We start from the raw sequence: 22,145 nt of genomic DNA, 5'->3' as shown, positions 1-22,145 counted from the left end.
GTCATTTTCTGACAAACTCTATTAATTAATCTCAATTAAAATCAGATTGACCAACATGTAAATATCAATCCGTCAATTGTCAAAATTGCAATCAGCTGGTTGACATTCCGGCAATTTTTTGTGTTTACATCCTTGACATGCGCCACCAAAAAACATCAACTGTGCCGTTTTTTTTTCCTGCCAAGACATCAAAATTTGAGTGATCGCATGTGTCCTTGTAGCGAAATCGGCCCGTAAAAATGTCGCAGGACAAGGTAAAAGAGTTTTATTCCAACGATATCGTCTACCGGTTTGATAAGCAGAAGAAGATCATATTTGGGGTGGTTATGGACTCCTATGAGGGGCTAAACGATGATATGGATGATCTCAATGTGCTGAAAAAGGGCGAAATTAGGGTTTCCTGGAGTAGTTGCTCTAGGGAACAAGTTTGGCGCCAATGCAAGGTTTGTATTAAGACCTTTTCTTGCCTTTTTGATTTTGATCAGCATCACAATGATGATTTTTTTTATGCAATTACTCATACCCCATTAACTTTTTATGTATGCTAACTACTGTTGATATTGCTTAGTAATTTGTTGTATACTTAGATTAATTAGATGTTAAGTAATACTCACAATGAATATCTATGAGGGCATTTCGGTGGTTGATAAGCTGTTCCAGAAGTTTTAGAATACCTAGACCTTGGAATACATTCTATTATTTTTATTTTTTATGTATTTTAATTGTTACGTGATACTAATACAACATATACAAAAACTGAACAGCCTCAATAAGCTTGACTTTCACCCCTTAAATATACTTACTTTTCAATTTATTCTATTTTTTTCCTGTTTTTCTTATCACAAGGTCTCACATGACTGTCATACCATTTTCATCTTACTCCAACTAACTTAGGTCAAAATGCAACTTTTATTTGATTTGATATTCAGAATCAAGAAGTTTTACAGGCTGTAGACTTAGTCAAAAGACTAAAGTGGGTTTATAGGTTAACTCAGCATAATAGAGGGTGATTCAATTTTAAATGTCAATCACCAGGTTTACACAGCCAAGACCAAATTGGTACTAATTAAATTTGGTACTTCTGTGTTTACAGGGAAGTTTTCAAGGTCTTTTTTAATCCAAGAGAAAGCACATTTTGATTGACGTTTTTCTGTTTTTGACTATTTTGACAAAAAACAGTTCTTGAACAACCACAGCAACTTGGTTGTGAGTTGCGAGAGAGTTACAGGATTTCAATTATTTGGATATACCAAATAAAAATGAGAGTTTTAACCACAGTAATGTCAACTGATTGTCTGCAAATTAAACAAGCATCAGTTGCTAAGAAAAACAAAGTTCTTCAAAAAAAGCATTTAAGAAACCTTATGTTAATATACACAAGTCAATATAATCTTATTCCCTTTTTAATTACAAAAAGAAAAGAAAAATTAAAAGTTGATAGCCGAAAATGCGCTTTACAACTTTTATCTAAAGTGTTTTTCATTAAATAAACCACCTACAAGCGCAAACAAAAATAAGAACTGTTTTCCTGACACCTGGTGTATTCATATTGCCCCTTTTTGTAAATGTTTTAAGGTTATGTCTCATTCAGGATTATTCTGAGTGAGCCACAAGGTTTTGTTCGAAGTTCACTCAGAATTTGGCTTTTCAAATGACTATGTTTCAATAACAATTTTTTTCATATTTTATTCTTTTGATTCACTTTCTCATTTTGGTCACATTTTTTGTTACATTATGGTTAACTTCAACAGCTTGGCAGCTACTTTATTATTAATAAATTACACTTACGCTTTGTTTAGTAAATAATAAATTAAAAGTTAAATAATAATTTTTTTACTGGCTCAGATTTGGCTATGATGTTACCTTTCTTTAACCTTTGGTCACATTCCTTTAAGTTAGCCACTTTCACAAAAGCCTGGCGGTTCTTCAGTTGAATTAGGGTTCGTGCTACTAGCACTCCCTTCTTCACGGCATCTTGCTGCTCAAAGCTCGGTTCTATCAGCTGAAGTTGATTTGAGTCGATTTATTCAATTAGGTAAATCTTTACGATGGTTTCTGATTTTTCTGGTAAGTTGACATCCTCTTGCAATGTAACTTTTCCTGTCTCAAAAGTCCTTTCGGTGAACATCCGTAAGTCGGTAATATTGGTATTAATTATTATTCTTTTAACTAGACACATAATAAACAGTAATGTATAAAAATAACTTAAGTTGAGTTTTGAGTTGATCGTTAAAATAAAGTTAAGAACGGTTGCTTTATGCAAGATGGTTACGGTTCCTATAACCACAACAACTTTAGTTTATGGAATAAAATATTCAACAAAAGATGTTTTGTGGTTGTTTTAAGTTAAAAAGTAAAACAAAAACCTATATATCCAACTAGTAGATATACTACATTTTTGGAGAGAGCTGTATTCCCGTTTTCCTACGCCAATCCTCTCGATCCAAGGCATGCTCCTCCTCTAGATTCCATCGCTCTTCTTACTCCCTCGTTTCATGTGCGTCGAGGTCTTCTTCTCTTTCTTTTCTTTAGGGGCTTCCACTTAAATATTTTCTTTGGCCAACGTTCGTCTGGCATCCCCAACAAATGTTGTCTTCTCAAGTAGTCCATCTCAACTGCCGTTAGTCTTCCCTTTAGGTCTGCATTCAATGTTCAACCTCCGAACCATAACAGAGAACCGATTCAACCATTGTCGGTCCTATTCTTTTTTTGTTTTTCTTTGAGATATTTTTATCCCACCATAAGGAATTTAGATATCCTACTATTCTCGGACCCCTCTTGATTGGGTTTCACCTAAACCGATCGTGTTTTAAATTTAGTAATATAATAAACAATTTTAAGAAACATGAGTAATTTTAGTATTTTTTTTAATTACAAGTTTCTAATGTTAATACTGCCACATTTTATTAGGTTCGTTTGATGAACAGAAGTATAATACCAGGTGATATTATTCGAAGACTTGAAAAAGGTAAAGAAACTCAACGAGGGTACTGTAAAGAGTCTAAGAGGACAGCCACCGTACAAATTGTAGGAACTAATAAGGTCGACAAGGTTGCAATTTACGCGACCCAATAAAACATAATTTTTATCGTTTATAGGTAATTGAGCATGTATGCAGTGATCGACTGCATAATGTTAGGCCACTCGATGTGGATGATGCTGTGTGCTTTGAAACAAAGTTTGGTCGCATTGAAGTATGATTTTTTTGGTAAAGTTAAACCACCCTACAAATTTTTGATGTTTTAGAGTGTGGATCAACTAGTAACCTTGCATTCAAAAGATGGTTCTGTAGTTGAAGTACTTACCAGTATTAATAATGATATAGAGGATTATTGGTTATCTAAAAGAAATAGAATTTCAATTGATATATATTATCCCGGTCAAGAGGTGGTAAGTTGTAAGTCACATTTCCAACATTCCTGTTATTAGTTGTGTGTGTGCAAATTAGATTTGCGTTCCTGCGAATTTTGAACAAGCTAATTGGATAAAGAAGACTAAAACGATGAAAAGAAACATTCAGCAAAGACAGAGATTTACTGTTCAGCATGTTACGGATGTTGTGATTGAGGTGGCCTTATACAGTAACACTTCCGGTTACTCGCATATTACCGAAATATCAAATGATGATGTGAAAAAGTATGCATAATAGCTGTGTGTGTGCTTTCTGGTCGTACTAAACTTGTTTTTATTTAGGTTGAAAGTATTAGAGCACCCAAGTGATACTTGTTTGGAACTTTTAGACCGAAAATTTTTGAAACTCAGTTCCCATGATGTTTTGTTAAAGAAGAAAGACTGGATTAAAAAATTATCGTTAATTTACCGCCCGGAGGTGCCTAAAGTGCGACATATAGTCAATTGTAATTCTAAGATGTAATACTGCTACTTACGAAAAATGTTTCAATTTTGTAAAAAAAATCTTAATTAGTAATTCTAGAGTGCCGCGTATTCGCAGTACTTCACTAATATACCCTACTACTCCAACTACTCCAGCTATTGAGTGTAATCCGCCAGTTTTTCCTACTGCGGATGACAACGAAGATGAGTGGTGGACAGAAGAAGGGGAAGACACTGACGAAGACAATAATGAAGGTTAGTAATTTTACCATCTTCACGGAATTTGGAAGAGTTGAAAGTTTTGTAGGCGTTTCAGGTGGTAGTGGTGCTTCAAGTCAATCTCCATCTCTGGCAGGTACTAAAAGTGTATCAAAGAAAAAGTATTATCCTCCAAGACCTCATGAATTAAGCTCTGGTCATACGTTACCTGTAGAGGTACGGTTTCTAACGAAGACTTTTATGAGTAAAATTTGCTAAATGAGGAGTTATAGATTATTTGCATGGAGTCGAAGATAACCGTTGTGTGGCAGGATGGCACAGAAGAAAAAGATATTCCGTCGACACAGCTCTATTATTCAATTTCTTTAGATGATCATGAGTTTTTTCCAGGCGAATGGGTAGTAACGGACACTACTCAAGTTTACACATCGGACACTGCTTATGGTGTTGTACAGAAAGTAGATTATTTGGAACGAACAGCAACTGTTAAGGTAAATGTTTAGTATTAATTTAGGTACAATTTTTTTTTTCAATTTTGAACCTCCAACTTTATTAGGTGTAAAAATAATATCACGAGATCTTTCATGATAGCATGTTTTCCACAATTTCCCAACTTCTTTAGAATGAGTGAAAATTGCAAGGAAGCTGGAGCGGTATTCAATTATTTCTCAAAATGTCACTAAAACCTTATATATTTATTAGGTTGAATGAAGTATATTTGGACATTAATCACAATGGCCACATTCATAAAAACAAATCGATTTGCAATCGAAAAATCGGATTTTAAATTCGATGGACAAAATGACGGTTAAGTAATGCTTTTTTGATTGGGGATCGATATATTTCAGTGCATTCATAAGAAAATTGTCTAGCGAAAGCTAATCGATGTGTTCTTGAATGCGGCCAAAAACGTTAGTAATCGAAAAATCTGATTTTAAATTCTATGGACAAAATTAGGTTTAAGTAATGCTTTTTTGATTAGTGGTTGGTTTATTTCACTGCATTCAGAAGAAAATTGTCTAGCGATTGCTAATCGATTTGTTCCTATGAATGCAGCCATTAAGTAACCAACTGGACTATGGCATTATTATGATAACATGACGACGTGAAAATGAGTTGGGACATGATGGTAAAACTATTTTTTTCTAAATATCATTGTCATTATTGAGGAAAAAGATCAACATTTTATCTTAAAAAACTAAACTTAATATCGTTTAATAGTAAAAAAAGGGTAGTATATGTAACTTTCAAAATGGTTCTAGAGGCCTCTGGCAATTTAAAACAGTTCTGGGAAAGTTTAAGACAGTTGTAGAGGACTCTGGACCTTTGCAGAAAGTTCTTTGTAGCATCTAGAAGTCTTTGGTACATTTAAAACGGTCCTAGAGGCCTCTGACAATTTAAAACAACTCTTGGAATATTGTATACATTTGTAGATGCCTTTGGCACTTTTTAGAAGGTTTTCAATAGCATTTAGAGGTTTTTGACACATTCATAACGGCCTAGAGGACTCTGACAATTTAAAACAACTGTGGGAAGATTTAAGACCCTTGTAGAGGCCTTTTTGACTTTTTAGAAGGTTATCAATTGCATTTAGAGGTATATGGAACTTTCAAAATGGTCTTATAGGCCACTGACAATTTAAAACAGTTTTGGGACAGTTGTAGAGGGCTCTGGTACTTTTCAGAAAGTTCTCAGTAGCATTTTAGAAGCAGTCTTTGGCACATTTAAAAGAGTCCTACAGACTTCTGACCATTTAAAACACCTTCGGGAAGATTTAAGACACTTAAATAAGACGATTTTTAAAAAATTGTCAGGAGAATTTAGAGGTTTCTGGTAATTCAAATTAATTCTGATATGAAAATTTGTTCCTTTTCACTATACCTAAATGGCATTTTGGATATAGAACAGCTCTATAGAAAATGACGCACTATTTATTTACGAAAAATAAAAACGTCAAAATAATCTGACAATCAAACCATCAAACTGACGATAACTGGTAGTATGAGTCAGAAGTCACTGAACAGAGACCACCAGAACAGATACCATTTCATGCACATGTTACTTCGCTGTCAGCTGTTAGATATGGTTGTGGTAATTAAATATTAATTTGAGACATGTGTGCTAAAATAATGCATACAAACATAATTTTCCTTATTTCTACGATTGTAGAAGAAGAGCAAGATGATGACGATCAGACTGCATTATTAGAAGTGTTCTGTTTACATACTAATTTTTTTCATCAAGAAGTTTTTAAATTAAATTAATGATACAGGCAAAATAATAAAAACTGATTTTCTATTTTAATTTCTATGTCCAGGAAACCGGTTGTATATCTCTTGGACACCTGACAAAATTCAGCCTTAGTTAACACTATAATAACTTATTTTAGTGGTTTGTCTATTCGGAGGACGCTAAGAAACCAGAAGCGCTGAATTGTCAAGAACTGAGCGTCTACGATCTCAAAAAACATTCAAAGTTTGTATTTAGACCAGGCAGTATTGTGAAAGCCAAACCGGTTCAGGAGGGCAAAATGGGAAAAGTGATTGATAGTTGTATTCAGGTTAGTCTTGTGCATTTCGTGTCTCACATATTAATTACCTGGGTTTATATTAATTCATTTTAGGGATATGTAATAGTTCAGTGGCTGGAAGGTAAACAAGAAAATTGTTGGCCCCAAGATATTGAGCTGATACCTGATAATGGAGAATATGCATTATCTGAGAGTGACGATTACTCTGATGATGACAAAGTAAGATTTTCTAATATTGGTGGTATTGCATACAATTACACGCAAAATAATATTTTAACAGGTGTCATGGGAAACTGAGAGTATAGAATCCTATGTTGGTGGTGATCTTACTGATGAAACAGTACTTCAAAGTATGGCCGCCCGCTTGGATTTTGTTCGCTCGCGTATTGTATACTTGAAAGAAGCCTTCAAAAATCATACAATCACTGAAAACTTTGCTGTATGTATTTTGTTGTCTTGACATCCAATAACTATTGCATTTACTGTTATTTTTTCCCAGATTCTTAAAGACCTACTTTTAGTGTATGAAAATTCAAGCTACTTGGATAAACTTTTAGGCACTTCGTTTTTCTGTTTAAAGAGTAAACATTTCCAGGTTAGTTTCATTAAATATAACGTTGCGTGTAGTAAATGTTAGACTTTAGGCTCTTTTGATGCAAGCCAAGGAAAAGGCAAAAGCGCAAAACATCGAACTGAAAGGCAGGTTGTTTTCTAACGAAAGTCGTCTAGGTGCCACTAAAGTTAAGTTGGCCGAATCTGAGAACATTAAAAAAATGATCAAATTAGAAAATAAAATCAACGCGGAGATTGAGAAAAAGGAGGGGAATAAAGATGTCACAGGTTAGTTTTACATAAAAAAGTGTAATTTTTCTTCCCAACGTAACATTTAACTTTAGATAAATATGTAGACGCTGTGAGTATATTTCAGACAGCCTAGTTTTTGTTGTTTTTTTTTTTGCGTTGTACGTGCAAGTCGTACATTTTGCTTTCGTCAAGTTGCAGGCATTTTAGGCTCAGTGTTTAGATTTGTATCATCTTTCCTTTCCACGCTATTAGCGCCGACAACTCCTATATCTCCGGATGGCGCCGACGTTCCGTACATTTCCCAGGAAAATCTTTGCGTCGAGCTCCTGTCTACGTTGAAAGTACGAATGGATTTGGCCTACGCAGAAATAATCAGTCGCATAGGCGGCAGTCAAGCACTTAGCATTTTAACCAAGGTAGGAATTTTTTTACTTTTTTGTTCATATACATGATTTTGTGGTTTATGTTATTCATACGATTTGTTTCTCAAATATTTTCTTATTCATTTTTTACGTATATTTTAGTGTAGTTTTAAGCTAAAAACGCACCGAAGGAGGGGTAAACCGCAGAAGGAAATGGGTACACTAACTCCCAAAACTTTTACTAATTCCTTTAATTTTTCCTCCCCAATAATTCCCTTTCTGTCATCATATAATTCCCTTTCAAGTTAAAAAAATCATATAGAAATTTTAATATTGCGTATAATTTTGCTAATTCCTTGATAATTCACTAAATCTATTATGTAAAATAGGCCAGAAAAAATCATATCTCGATGTTTGTAGTATTAAAATAAAACAGATCGTAAAAATGCCAGAAAAATATCAACAATATTTTTTGTGTAACGCCCTGTACCCCGTTAATTATGGACCTGAGAAAAAATCTTAAATTCCAACTCGACTTGTTTTGAGATCCTCTACAAGGCCTTCCTGCGAGTCAATAAAGTTGTGAATCACCCTGTATACAGGGTAATTCAAATTCGACCCTCACCATTGGGATCTCAGAAACCATAAGAGATACGAGAAAGTTTAAATTGGGGCAAAGTTGCGCAATTTAAAGCTCAACCAAACGCTGTTTTAAAATTTTTGATTTTTCGAGTACTTCCGAAGATATCCGAAAAAAACTGAAAATTAGATTTTTTGTTTTTATTTATTTCTAACCTTATTTGAAGAGATATCCCAAAACTAAAAGCATCTTTTCATTGCCACTTTTTCTTAGCTATTCGATGATGGATACAAATTTGCCACACGACGTTTCGTTTTCTGTCAGTCATCATCAACTTTCTTTTTTCTTATGGGCGCCATATTGGATTTTTAGCCCACCAAATAGTACGTTTTATTCTGATTTTAGTGATGTATAATAACTTATGATTTGCTTCATAAATAACAAAATAATTCAATAAAAACTATTTTTACTTTAGTTATTGGCTTTGAGTTAATGGGCCGTTTTAAAAAATGTCATTATTTGACAGTACTTGTCAAACACGATAATTCGGACGATCGTTAGAGCGTCAATCATAGTTAAAAATGTATCTAGAAAAGAAACCCCCGCAGAAAATGTTATTATTATACAAGCATTGCTGAACTATTTAGGTTAATCAGAAAAAGAGATTTGTTAGCATTATCTCTAACTTAAAAGGCTTATTTATGTTTCCAGGAGAAAGATCATCACTTTAAGAACTTCATTTTTTGCCAAATTTCAATTTTGTATAATGTTAAGTGCAAGTTTATAGTTATTTATACAGTAAGTGACCAACCGTTTTTTATTCATTCATATTTATTCGAGTGAATAAACCGGTTTAAGTCACGTGTCTTATACTTTCGACTTCTTATATTAAAAAAAAACTAAAATTACAGTTCTATTAAATTTGCACCGCGCCCCGCAGATGTAACATTGATGTTTGTTTGTTTACATCTGTAAATAGGCGAATGTCATTCAGAGTGATTTAATAGTTATTTATACAGCAAGTGACTTAAACCATTTTTTATTCACGAAAAGAACAATTAGGTCCACAAGCGTAGCGAGTGGCCTAAGCTCTTCGAGTGAATAAACCGGTTTAAGTCAAGTCACGTGTACACCTTTGTGACTAAGTATGTTCAGGCCAATTGCGTGTGACAAGTACTACCAAGTAATCTTCATAAAACGTCTCATTAACTCAAAGCTAACTAAGGTAAAATCTCTAAAAGCTCTAATGATCGTCCGAATTATCGTGTTTGACAAGTACTGTCAAATAATGACATTTTACAAAACGGCCCATTAACTCAAAGCCAATAACTAAAGTAAAAATAGTTTTTATTGAATTATTTTGTTATTTATGAAGCAAATAATAAATTATTATACATCACTAAAATCAGAATAAAACGTACTATTTGGTGGGCTAAAAATCCAATATGGCGCCCATAAGGAAAAAGAAAGTTGATGATGGCTGCCAAAAAACGAAACGTCGTGTGGCAAATTTGAATCCATCATCGAATAGCTGAGAAAAAGTGGCAATGAAAAGGTGCTTTTAGTTTTGGAATATCTCTTCAAACAAGATTAGAAATAAATAAAAACAAAAAATCAAATTTTCAGTTTTTTTCGGATATCTTCGGAAGTACTCGGAAAATCGAAATTTTTAAAACTGCATTTGGTTGAGCTTTACATTGCGCAACTTTGCCCCAATTTAAACTTTCTCGTATTTCTTATAGTTTCCGAGATCCCAATGGTGAGGGTCGAATTTGAATTACCCTGTATAACGTTGAAAAAAATAACTTTTTCTACAAACGGATTGTAGAAAAGAAAGTTGAATTTTCAACTTTTAACACGCTACTGAACTATTAAAAATAGAATTTTATCGCACTAGTGCTTTAAAATAAGCGTTTTAAAGCACTGTTAAAAAGTAAAACAAATAATGCTATTTCGTACTATTGTCGGTACTTGTTCCATAGCACTTTCTTCATTCATTTATGCGACGAAGGTAGCAACTTATTCACAAAATATTTTTAAATTGAATGACAGCCTACAAAAGAAATTTATTTTTGAGGGCAACAATGATTGTTATGGAATTATTGACAAATGGAACTGGTTGCAGAAAATGAATTTCTCAAATATAAAGAATCATTGAAATTTTTATTGCGTTTGTAGAAAAAATATTGTATGGTATTTGCATTAAAAGTGTTTTTAAGGCATTCATGCGAATTTTCACATGCGTGCCTTAATAACATAATAATATATCATAAATAGCTATTAAGTTCATGTTGTTCATTGTGAAAGAAGCATTACATGCGACAAATTTCTAAACGTTTCCTTTTCCATATTTATGGAGAAAATCACACTAAAATTGAAGGATATAACAATGCATAATGATGGATAAATGTATTGAGTGTGACGTGAGTGTTCTTGTTTAAATGTTACATTTGACAGATTCAAAACATTTACCTGTCATTGTGCATTGTTACGTCATCCTATTTTTGTTTACATTTTCTCACATTGAATACAAATTCATTTATTTGTGTAACTGTACTTTACATTTTTATGCAGTTAATAATAAAACAATACAATTCATTATGCTTAGGCTACAGAAAGCGTAGCGACTCCTGCGAGCGCTACGCCTCTTCCCAGTTATCCCACAACGCCAGACGATTCGTTTTCGTTGCTCAGCCCGTTTAGGCCCAAAAAAACGAGTTCTACTACAATTGAAAAACCTGTAGCTGCGCCGCCTGGTGGTGAAACAGAGTGGTATATAGTTATAGAAGAAGCCCCACTTTCACATCATTACTATTCCAACAAATTTGAACCTGCTGATATGCAAAAGTAAGTAAATTGATTTGTTTGTTTAATATATTACATTACAAAGAAATGTGATATAATATTCTGCTAATATTTTTTCCTATTAAGAAACAGGGTCAATTATTATTTATTATTTTATCAATCTATTACTCTGAACTGAAATAAATGTATATTGGACTTTCACAGCGATTCATAATTTTTCCTTTTGATTAAAGTTTGGGTATGAAAGATCTTGAACCTTAAAAGTTGCGCTTCTCTTAAATAAGAACTTTATGGTTCAAAACCAATTGTTCGACTAAAAAATATTGATTTAAAGTGTACCTTAAATAAATATTAAAATTAGGTAGTTTGGAATTGAATTGCTGAATAAACCTTAAATTTTACGGAAGTGACTAATTACAATCAAGAGCTCAAATGCTCAGATAGTGGGTTTAGAGCACAATAATAAGAAAATTTGCAATCTCACAGTTCTTCAATAGAATTTAGTAATGTTCAGAAACTTTCTCATCAATAACATGTTATTCCCTTAGTGCAGAACTATTCAAGTCACAGAAGTTTTACATGAGAGGGGTTTGTAGCTTTTAAAATTTTGAATAAAATATTGCCATTTAAAATATCAAATACATTATTTATTTATTTACAACATACATTCCATACAATACTTATAATAAGGACGGTACAATAATCTATGTTCATCATTTTTCTCCTGTTCAGTCGGCACTTCAATTTGAAATTGATCTGAACGCATAGATTAAATTTTGAAACCTAAATAAAGTGATCTCATAAGTAACAATAGAGCGGAAAAGCCAAAATCGACAATTTTGAACACGGAATAGTTCTGTTCTAATGGGGCGATGTGATTAAGGATAGGTTGGAAGGCAAATAATGATTTTGACAGATAATGTTAAGATATGGTAAGTCCTCATAATAGAGTCGTTGCACATTTTTCTTTGTTTTGTTGAATTGATTAGTTACATATAAACGAATGGTTCTAACGAAGTTTTTTTCTAATTTTGACAAACAGTAGCGATTTTACAGTATATACGTAAATTAGGCGCGGACTAGGTGAAGTGGGACGTCACGAGGCACAATTTCAGTAAGGCCGCGTTTAGAGTTTGCTGTTTTGTTGTGTTTTAGCGGGGTTCTTAATTGACCTTTCGTTTTTTCTCAATTATTAGTGAAAGGAAAATGGTTTTTCGATACAACTGCCAGACTGCCAAAGTAGTCAGTACTTCTAAGTCTACTTGTGGACAAACATAAAGTATAGCGATAAAAGTGGTATTTAACAAAATAAGTAGTTTTCAGTTAAAATAAGTAGGTAGCTCTAAACATTTCCTACTTTTTAAGACACCTTTGATATGGTTGTAGAGGTTCCAGCACCCACTGGTGATAGTAATTTACAGGATGTTTATTGACAGGATTGGTCTTGATTTAAGTGTGCAACTTCTTGGTGGTGCTTTATTTTTAGAAATTGCAGTTTCCTGTTATGTTTAGAAGTTTGAAGCATTTTATTTTCAGTTATTTACTTAATGGTAAGGTCACATCATAATTCACTTTTAAAAAATTCAGCAATTTTGAGACAAATCCATTTTCAGATATTTTGATAACAATTTTTACAGTTTTAAACTATACTTTTTTAATAAACAGTTAAATTTACAGCAAAACCAAGATGATCAAGTATAAAAAACTGGTTACTATGTATGCAAGACGAGGAAGAAAGTATTATATTAAATCACCCAAATACTCTTAATGTTTAGAGAAGTTTTAACCAAAAATAAATTTGGTGCAAAACCCCTGTTGACGTAATCCCACTTTTCGTCAAACTTAATGCCATGATTTGAAGCAATTTTAATCAGTCAAAAGATTTGAAAAAGTTAAAAAATCGGCACTAGGAATGTTGCGTCGCGTCGATTAATATTTCAAATAACCATACAAATAATATCTCGTTTGTGACACTTTTTTCGTGGAATTTGAAAAACTGTAAATTGACCGTGATTTTATCATTATCATAAGAAATTACAAGAGGCCAGCCTACTGATTTTGTATATTTTCATTAGTATTAAATACAATTTTAATAACAAGTATTATCATTGTTATACAGGCTACTCAAAGCTGTGATGAAAGAGTACAAACTGCTTAAAGAATCGCTACCCGCCGACGTATGGGTGCGTTCATACAGCAACCGAGTGGATTTATTAAGCGTAATGATCCGAGGCCCCGCCAAAACTCCTTACGAAGATGGTTTATTTTTATTTGATATCCAGTTGAGTCCCGACTATCCTCGTAGTCCACCGCTAGTGCATTACATCAGTTACAATTCCGAAAGGCTTAACCCGAATCTATACGTTGAAGGTATTTAATTCAAGGCAGATTTCATGTATATTTATTGTAATATTTTTAGGAAAGGTATGCGTTTCCTTGTTGGGAACGTGGATGGGGAAGGGAACTGAAGTTTGGGGCCCTAATAGCACGTTGTTGCAACTCATCGTGTCTATACAAGGGTTGATTTTAGTGTCGGAGCCTTATTACAATGAAGCCGGTTACGAAAAACAGACTGATACACAGCAGGTAAGTTATACACAACACAAGTTGTTTTTTTGATAAAAGGACTTTAATAATGTTGTAATAATTGATAATAATATACATATTTTCTTTTTTTAAACGATATCGCCTAGAAAATTCAGAACTTTCGTAGAAAGAACTTTTCGTAACGTTTAGGAATTCTCAATAAATGATTGCCTTCATCCTCAATTGGTTTGTTGCCAAATGTAGCACTTGAGGGACCTAAAAGAGTGTCACTTGAAGTTAAGTGACAGTTTTTAATCATGTGACCAAACAATTGTATCTATAGAACGCATTTTTCATGTAAATGATGATTTAAGTGGAAAGTGTCACTCAAGTGTCTGCTATAAATACGGCCATAAGTCCACCTTTAAGACAGTAGTGGCGCCGCCAAGTTTCTCTGGATGAACTAGAATTTTTCAGCCAACCGGTTCGAACACTGTTCTTTAGTTATTATATCTGTGTTGCCAATAACCGTAAAACCCTCTTATTTTTAAAAATGAACCATAATTGTCATTCCAAGAAAACAAACCATTTTGATTGGTTTGACACAAGGGTTGTATTGTGATGCTTAAATTTATAAAACCCGCTTTTCGTTCTGTTATTTTTTGTTTTTAGGCTTATTTAGTATATTGACTTTCAATTTTTTCAATAATTAATTGTTTTCTGGCAAACTTGTTTTACGGTAAAGTTAAATGCATACCAACATGCATTTGTTTATTTTTTGCAGGGATATGAAAACTCCAGAACATACAACGAGTTGGTCATATTGAAGCTGGTCCAAAGCATGACCGAACTACTACGCAACCCCCCAGAAGTGTTCCGCACAGAGATTGCCTGTCATTTTGCCCAAAATGGAGAGTTGCTGTGCCAGCGACTGGAGGCATATTGCAGGGATAACGTGAGTTTTGGTACAAAAAGACCACACCGTGAGTACTCACTTGTAACAATTTTCAGGACCCGTTAAAGCCAGATTTTCCCTTGCTACCGGTTAGCAAAGGATTAAAATTGTCGCTGGATTACGCACTAAAACAATTCAGAGCTGGTTTACAAAAGAAAAGCACTTTAAACGAATCTGAAAACGAGTTGAAACAAAGCTAGACTTATTAGTTCTAGTTTGAAAACTGGCAGGTGATTTTCGTTTCAAACCGATTCGCGTAATTATTTTGTTCGTTTTCCAGATTTGTTTGTGGTAACTGTCAGTTTTCTTGTAATCACCTTAGTGGCTTAATTTACTGATTTTTTCTTTACTTCAATAAAAATACTATTCATTATTATTTTTTTTTGTAGTGTTAGATTATTATTTATTATTAGTAGCGTTAGCGTCAGTATTGTTTATTTTGCTTGCTTTAGAGAAAGTTAATTTATTTTCTTTACGGAGATTTTGTTTTGCATTTAGACATTTTATTGACAACTTTTAGAATTGTTTCGGAAAAAATACGTCCGAGAAGGAAACGCAAAACGTTTCTTTGTACTCTCCAATCAGTGCTGTGGTATAGATGTAGACTACGTAATTTTATATAGTCCGTTCAATAGGAATGATTTCTTTTTAACATTCCTACATCTTTAATTACTTATTTGTTTTGAGAATAAAAAAAGTTAGTACAAGGTGTAACATTTATTATGGTGTTTGGTATGAAGTTAAATGTTTAACATTTACAGGGTCATTTTGAAGTATGATATTTGTCACCCACTGTCCAAGTTGATTTAAGGAAAGAAGAATTTCATTAACAGAGAGGTTATCCATCATATGTCAGAAAGTATGAAAGACATTTCTAACTCTACCTCCAGGTGGCGCACCTATGGAGTAAACGAAAAAATGTGAGAGACACGTGAAAATCTAAATATAAAAATATGTTAAAATACACAAATGCGTTTTTGCAGTTTTTCTACCCATTTTTTGTATGAATAAAAATTGGATTTCTCCAACTTTACGCGTTTTCCGTTGAAGGCGTTGCAAATTGTTTCAGGCAAAATCTTAAATGGTCGTTTTAACATAAAATAAAAAATGCGTTATAAATCAAATTGGTTTTCAGGTTTTTTTTTATTTGACATTTGTTTACTTCTCTACAAAATCGTCATTTAATTCCAAACACTTGGTCTATCTGGGGACAAGTTGTCTTAGCCCCTCTACAAAGAAGTCCGCCACTTGGGAGTTGAACCACTGCATACCCGTTGTTTTCAGGTTATCGCTATTTTCGAATTTTTATCCAAGCCGCTTTATTAAATGCAGGAACAAAAAGAAGTCGCTTAATGAAAGTGGGTAATAGAACGAACAGTCCCCAAACCAAATTTTAAAATTTTGAAACAAATTCAAAAATTTGGTTGGAAACTGTTTGACCACCCACATTACACGCGTCAGAAAAATATTGACATGATGTCTCTCTTTCAAAGCTTATTTGAAAATGTAAAATGGATCAAACTGATAAAAACAAATACATTTATCAAACAGTCGGTTGAATCAATTTATATTTCAGCTGTTGGGGGTGAAAAGGCCCGCACAGTTTTCGAATTGCGACCTACACTGTGTGTAAAAAGTCCGGCAACCCTGATATTTTTACGAGCCTCACCATGGAAGTTTAAATTGGGGCAAAATTAAGCAATTAGGAGTCGATCAAAATGCCGCTTTAAAAACTTAAAATTTCTTAGTACTTTTTGGAAATTAGTTTTTATTTTTTTACTAATTCATTTGATAAGATAACAGAAGACACTTTACCATTGTCACTTTTCCTCCTTTACACGTATATCACCCTGTATATTCTTGAATGTCATATAACGGTCAAATGCCTCAATTCTTGTATAGGATGTTTTTTCATAAGTCGTATGTCATTCGGGGTAGCCGAACTTTTTACACACAGTGTATATATTTTTTTAACATGTAAGTAACTTTGGAAACAAATTTTATATAAAATATCATTATAAAATGATAAAAGTAGATAAACAATATTTATGAACATCATAAATAAATTGGACAGTTTACACTTTGTATGTACTGGTTATAGTAATTGTTTTTATAAAAAACTCAATCAACTCGTTTATCTACGGTTCACAACTCATTTAACAGGTTAATAACTGCTCTTCCTGAATAATTAGTAATTTAATCTGCTTGTTATTTAGGATGTAATATTTTATAGTGTTTCTTCAATACAAAATTTTTATGTCGTTTATACAGTATTTTTATTTAGTATTCCATCACACACTATAGTATAATACCCATTATACCCTATAATGGTTATTATTCACTCAACAATAACCTATCAATCGTTATATACGCTCGTTAAAAAATATAATTTTTCTACGACTGTTTAATAATATGCTATTACTCACTAGCTTTGAAAAGATAATGAAAACACGCATTACCTACCCGTACTGGTCATTACTCACGGAACGGAGCCGTTTCTACTAAATTAGAAGATTAAAATACGTCTTAACAAGTACAAGGCTAGACTGACTAACTCTAATATAGAGTACCTATATTTATAAATGAGGAAAAATGAATTATGGCGAATTCCCAGCTCTAGTTAGCATGATAGCAATAATATGGCTAGCTAGCAGTATTCCAGTTATAGGTGGTCTCGTAAATCACGCGTTCAGTTGTGACACTATATCGCAACTGTTACTTTGACAGCTATTTTAATTTGTGAGTGATGACATTTTATCTTATTTTGTTAATAAAATGTTTTTTTACTCCGACATGGACATTTGGGTCAAAAAGTGGTGAGGTTAATAAAACAAGCACCCTGTATAAAAAATAAAGGTTAATACAGTAAAAGTTAACTGTCCTCAAAAAAATAAAGAAAACCGTTAAAGATTTTATTTGCTTAAACGAGTTTCTATAACGTAATCTTATTTTAGTTTATTAGTCGCAGGTCTGATTTCCGGATGTGCGGTTTTTCGTATTTGCATGTTATTAAGCACAAAAGATAAATTGATCGACTATTAGACAAGCTTACTCTATTATGGTTTGTTTATTGTAGATACAATGACGGCTATCGCAGAATGCATAATTTCACTTTTAATTTTAAACGAATTTTAAGTGTCGACCGCTATTAAGACATATTTCATAATTCATTAGGAGCAAAACTTAGATACTGAGAAAAGTATCGTATTTTTATAAATCTTTTAATATACTCCTGTATATCATTACACAGCAATACTTATCCCATCCTTGCAGATGGCCCTCCTTACGACAAAACAGGCATTAGCCTACCTATATGGGACTGCAACTTCAAAACAAAAAGAGTTTTGAAAATTCTGCTGACGCCTTGTTTCTTCTTCTTTCTTTCTAATATGGGTATCCATATAGATAGGCTAATGCCTGTTTTGTCCCATTATGCCTCTTTTGGACGTTGATGTCCAGCACTCTGCCTTGGGTTTGTTTTCCGACAGGATTGTTTGTTTTTGCGATTTTTTCCAAGTCTTGTCTTTCCATTCTGTTTACGTGTTTATTCCAGTATTTTCTTCTCTGTCTACCCACCTTCCTATATCCTGTAGCTTGCTCTGTTGTTTAAGGTATTCGCTTCTGATTCTGTCGTGTAGTGTTTTTCCGTGTATACTTACGTCATGTTTAATTTTACAGAAAATCAGGTATCTTTAATAGTAGGCGAGATACCCTATAAAAGTGCTGAAAATGGGTCACCCATTTTCAACACTTTTAAATCCCTCCCATTTAAAAAAAGGCAATTGCAATATAACTATTACCCCTCGGGTTATGCTGTGAGGGGGGGAGCTTTCAAGCTTAATAGATCTCCCCTTGGATCCGCCACTGGCCATATTTCCTTCCTTCACTGAAACAAATGTCACATGGGTAATTTATGGCGATTTGAATACTGTAATAAATACAATATTAAAAAAATACTATTACTGATTGACATAATATAACTGATTTGATGATGATCACTGAAAATAAAATAAAATATTTGTTTTTATTGTATTTGGGAGTGCAATGACATATTATTACTCCTCATGAATATTACCATGCAAAACCGTTGAGGTTCATACAAATTACTATTTAATCCAACATAAATACTAAATAAACATTAAATGTGATATTAGAGTGTGGGAATTTCAGCGTGTAATGATAATAATTTTCACGGACGGTGTTCCTCGGTCAACAAACTGTAATTCATCGTTACCCAACTTTTATTACCAAGTAACAGGGATACCTAATGGGGCAACGATAATTAATTTTTTCAAATTTCAAAACCGATTCACTTTTAATGCATTAAGTGGTGTTCCTTTTACTTTTAATGCAAATTGATAAACCATGCAGAATAGTTTTATCTCAGTATAGAGTGAAACCAATAAGACGTAATAATTGATAATATAATATAGTCATGCTCGAGTTGGATATTTGATTAAAGAATGTACACACATTTTTGTATGCTGATGTTTTTTTACCTAATTATGTTATAAGCTAAATATTGCAAAGTAGATAGAGGGCTTTTTTGATTCATAACGATAAGTAAACCTATTCAATAAAATTAAAAGCTAGATGTGGATGATTTATGGCTGATTTAGTTACTTTTCTTTCCGGAACACACCCTCACATTTTCCCTAAAAGCCTTCTTTGGTTATTGGAAAATACACATACTTTCGTGGGGCAGGGGTCTAGAAGTAATTTACGTATTAGAGGCGTTAACAAGAATGTTTAAACACATCCTTGCTTCACATTTTACAATCTGGAATATTACCTTACGGGGGTGATCAGCTATAGTTTGTCTTTTTTCTCAATTCAGAAAAATAAAGAGAGATAATGAAGTATTAATAATTTTTGATGTTAGGTTTTGGGAGTTGGATCATCAATGTTTTGAAACCAAATTTTACAGTAAAACTAACATTTTACAAGTTTATTTTTGCTTCATCAGGGCAAGCTGTTGTTTTTGATGCCGGGTGCTCGTTTTTTTTTTTGTTATTCTAGGACACATTTCGAGACATTAGAGTAAGGGAGAGCGACAGGGCAACAGAAGACAGACCATATCCGGGTTGGGGAATATGGACGGAGCAGAAGGAGATCTCGACGGAAGGGGAACAGGTCGTCTGGGTCGATGCTATGAGGGATGGACGGGAGTGGGTCTCTAGGGGGTTTGGGGAGAAACGAGGAGTTTTTGGGAGAATCACGAACGGGACCGTTTAAGAGCGGAGATCCTAGGGATAGGGGAGGCATTAAAAAAGATAGGGGTTGGGGGAAGGGGAATTTCGTGGTACACACGGACTGCCTGACTGCCGTGATGATACTGGGGAAACCCAGTGTTCACCGGTTGGTGGAACTGGTGAAGAGTGCCGTAACGAAGCTCACTTGCAAAGGATATGCGGTGAGCTTGCAATGAAGAGGGAGAGAGAGCGCTGGGATTGCAAAGGCAGATGATCTAGCCAGGAATGCCAGATGGCGGTGAGAAATAGGGAGGTGGGAACAGTTCCAATTATGGGAGAGAAAGAGAATAAAGCGGGCGATGAATGAATGAGTGGCAACAGAGTTGGGACACCACCCCGAAAGGGAGAGACCAGCTCTGTAAGGAAGTGGGGGTGGACAGATTGCCGTTGTCTTTCGGGGGCAACCAGCTCCTGACGGGCCATGGCTATCTGGCCGCCTACCTAAAGCGAATGGGGCTCAAACAGGACGGGCAGTGCGAATGTGAGAGGGGTGAAGAAGACTCGCGGCGTGACAGGGAGGAGAGAAAGGCGGTTAGAGAGAGCATTAGAGAGAGGGGGGTCATTTGAGCAGAGTTGACACTGAGGGTAAACGGGAGGTTAAATAAAGAAGCAGTGGGGATAGTAAATTTTCGGTCCTAGAATATTTGGTGATTTTTTATTATATTAATATTACATGTAGCTCGGAGTTTCTTAGAAACTTGGATTTATTTTTAAAAACATAAATACATATAATAGACAAACAATGATGACACTATTAAAATTTTATATTTCTTGAAAAGCTCCCTATAAGAAGTTAATGGCAATACACCGGCTATAATCCTTATTATCTTTTTCTGTAATAAAAGCTATACCTATAAGCAAATATGCTATTTGCAACATGTGAACTTCCCCAGAAACAAATCAAGTCAATCTACTATATCCTGAGCATAATACAAGCTTAAAAGCTGCTCCTTAGTCAAAACATTTCTCAGCATTCTAGACTGGTAACCAAGCTGACCAATCTTACCACACAAGCCCTCGCAGTACGGTCTCCATGACAAAGAACCGTCCATGTCCATCCCCAGAAACTCCGCAGTTTTACCAACGGTTTTACCATGCCTCCGATATTCAACAACGGTGGATTCATCTGACGGCCTTGTGGCATTTGAAATACTAATGCCTGAAATTTGTCGGAATTGAACACCGGAGGCGGCCTTTTACTGGATCAGAACTAACGTAAAACAGGAGAGCTAATCTGAAATGCGTGCGAAAAAGTAAACTTTCAAGCATACAAGTAAAGGAATGGTCTGATTACTTTATAACTTAAATCCCTTATCCTAAAGACAACATAATCGATTTATGTTGTGCTTCTAGCCAAACCCACAGCGCTTTGAAAAAAAGTTTATTGAAAAAAATTTGGCTGTAGTAATAATTGTGCAGAGTATTGTACGTTGTCTCGATGAGTGGTTTTTTCTCATAACAATGGTGAACGTACCATAAAAAAAGGTTGAGCACCGCTATCAATGTTTCATTAAAACGATGCAGTCAATAGAATATTCACCCATGAATGGGTAAATAATGGGTAGAGTTTTCGGTCAGTTAATTTTGAATACCGTAATGCAAATGAGATCTATTGCCACACATTGACAGGTGCAAATTTTTTTACTGTAATAGCTATTTATTTATGTACCAAGGGCGTTAGAGGAAACATAATGCCCGAAGGCCTAGGGACAGGTAAGTTATAGCTCCGTAAGCTTCGTAATGCTTGTCATTTCTCGTCGGATATTTTCTTTCAGTACAACAATTGACCGCGCATAAGAATGTCCAATTAGGTCCATTAGGGTCATATCCGGACTACGTGGTGGCCACGGAATGTCTCTTCTTCGAGAGATCACTTTATTAAGGAAAAGTGGACGGACGACGGCCATAGCTGTATTAGAGGTATAGGCAGTTGCTCCATCCTGTTGAAACCAGGTCTGCGTATTGGAGCCTGGAAAATCCTGCAACTCTGGTGTAAAAAAGGCCTCGATCATTTCAAAGGACTTATGGGCCACCCTGTATTATGGTTTGTAATAAAAAAACATTAAATTTAGAACAATTCTATGTATACTCTTCCTATACCTTATTTTATTTTCTTATTTTGTGTTTATATGTTAATGTATTGAAAATTGAAACACAATTGTAACTAAAGACTTTTTGTATTGTATTATTAAACTTTAAATTGCGCAATACTACAACTACCATAATTTTACCAACTGTGTATCTCTTATACTCTTTTTGAGATTCCCATAATTTGTGA

At 34.1% G+C, this 22,145-nt stretch overlaps 1 protein-coding gene across 4 annotated transcripts; it reads left to right on the top strand.

Annotated features, from left to right (window-relative positions):
• The first annotated feature begins 129 nt into the window (after positions 1 to 129).
• LOC145734613 ((E3-independent) E2 ubiquitin-conjugating enzyme UBE2O) lies at positions 130 to 15,322 on the top strand. 4 transcript variants are annotated; one of them, XM_081988111.1, is made up of 20 exons: positions 130 to 443; positions 2,911 to 3,042; positions 3,099 to 3,194; positions 3,247 to 3,390; positions 3,449 to 3,636; positions 3,694 to 3,870; positions 3,926 to 4,089; positions 4,151 to 4,269; positions 4,326 to 4,544; positions 6,443 to 6,613; positions 6,677 to 6,802; positions 6,864 to 7,022; positions 7,083 to 7,178; positions 7,228 to 7,423; positions 7,640 to 7,803; positions 10,938 to 11,176; positions 13,254 to 13,504; positions 13,554 to 13,720; positions 14,445 to 14,615; positions 14,672 to 15,322. In XM_081988111.1, the coding sequence occupies exons 1-20, from the start codon at positions 240 to 242 to the stop codon at positions 14,813 to 14,815; spliced, it is 3,327 nt and encodes a 1,108-aa protein (XP_081844237.1). In that variant the 5' UTR covers positions 130 to 239; the 3' UTR covers positions 14,816 to 15,322. The 4 variants fall into 4 exon arrangements, with proteins under 4 accessions (XP_081844237.1, XP_081844227.1, XP_081844221.1 ...); XM_081988101.1 differs by having other exon boundaries at positions 7,580 to 7,803; XM_081988095.1 differs by having other exon boundaries at positions 4,142 to 4,269; positions 7,580 to 7,803.
• The last annotated feature ends 6,823 nt before the right edge of the window (positions 15,323 to 22,145 follow it).

The sequence above is a fragment of the Ips typographus genome, linkage group LG1 (genome assembly GCF_016097725.1).
Source record: "Ips typographus isolate SLU linkage group LG1, UJ_Ityp_2.0, whole genome shotgun sequence".
NCBI classification, from domain to species: Eukaryota; Metazoa; Arthropoda; class Insecta; order Coleoptera; family Curculionidae; genus Ips; species Ips typographus.
This window is presented reverse-complemented; position numbering and strand designations above follow the sequence as displayed.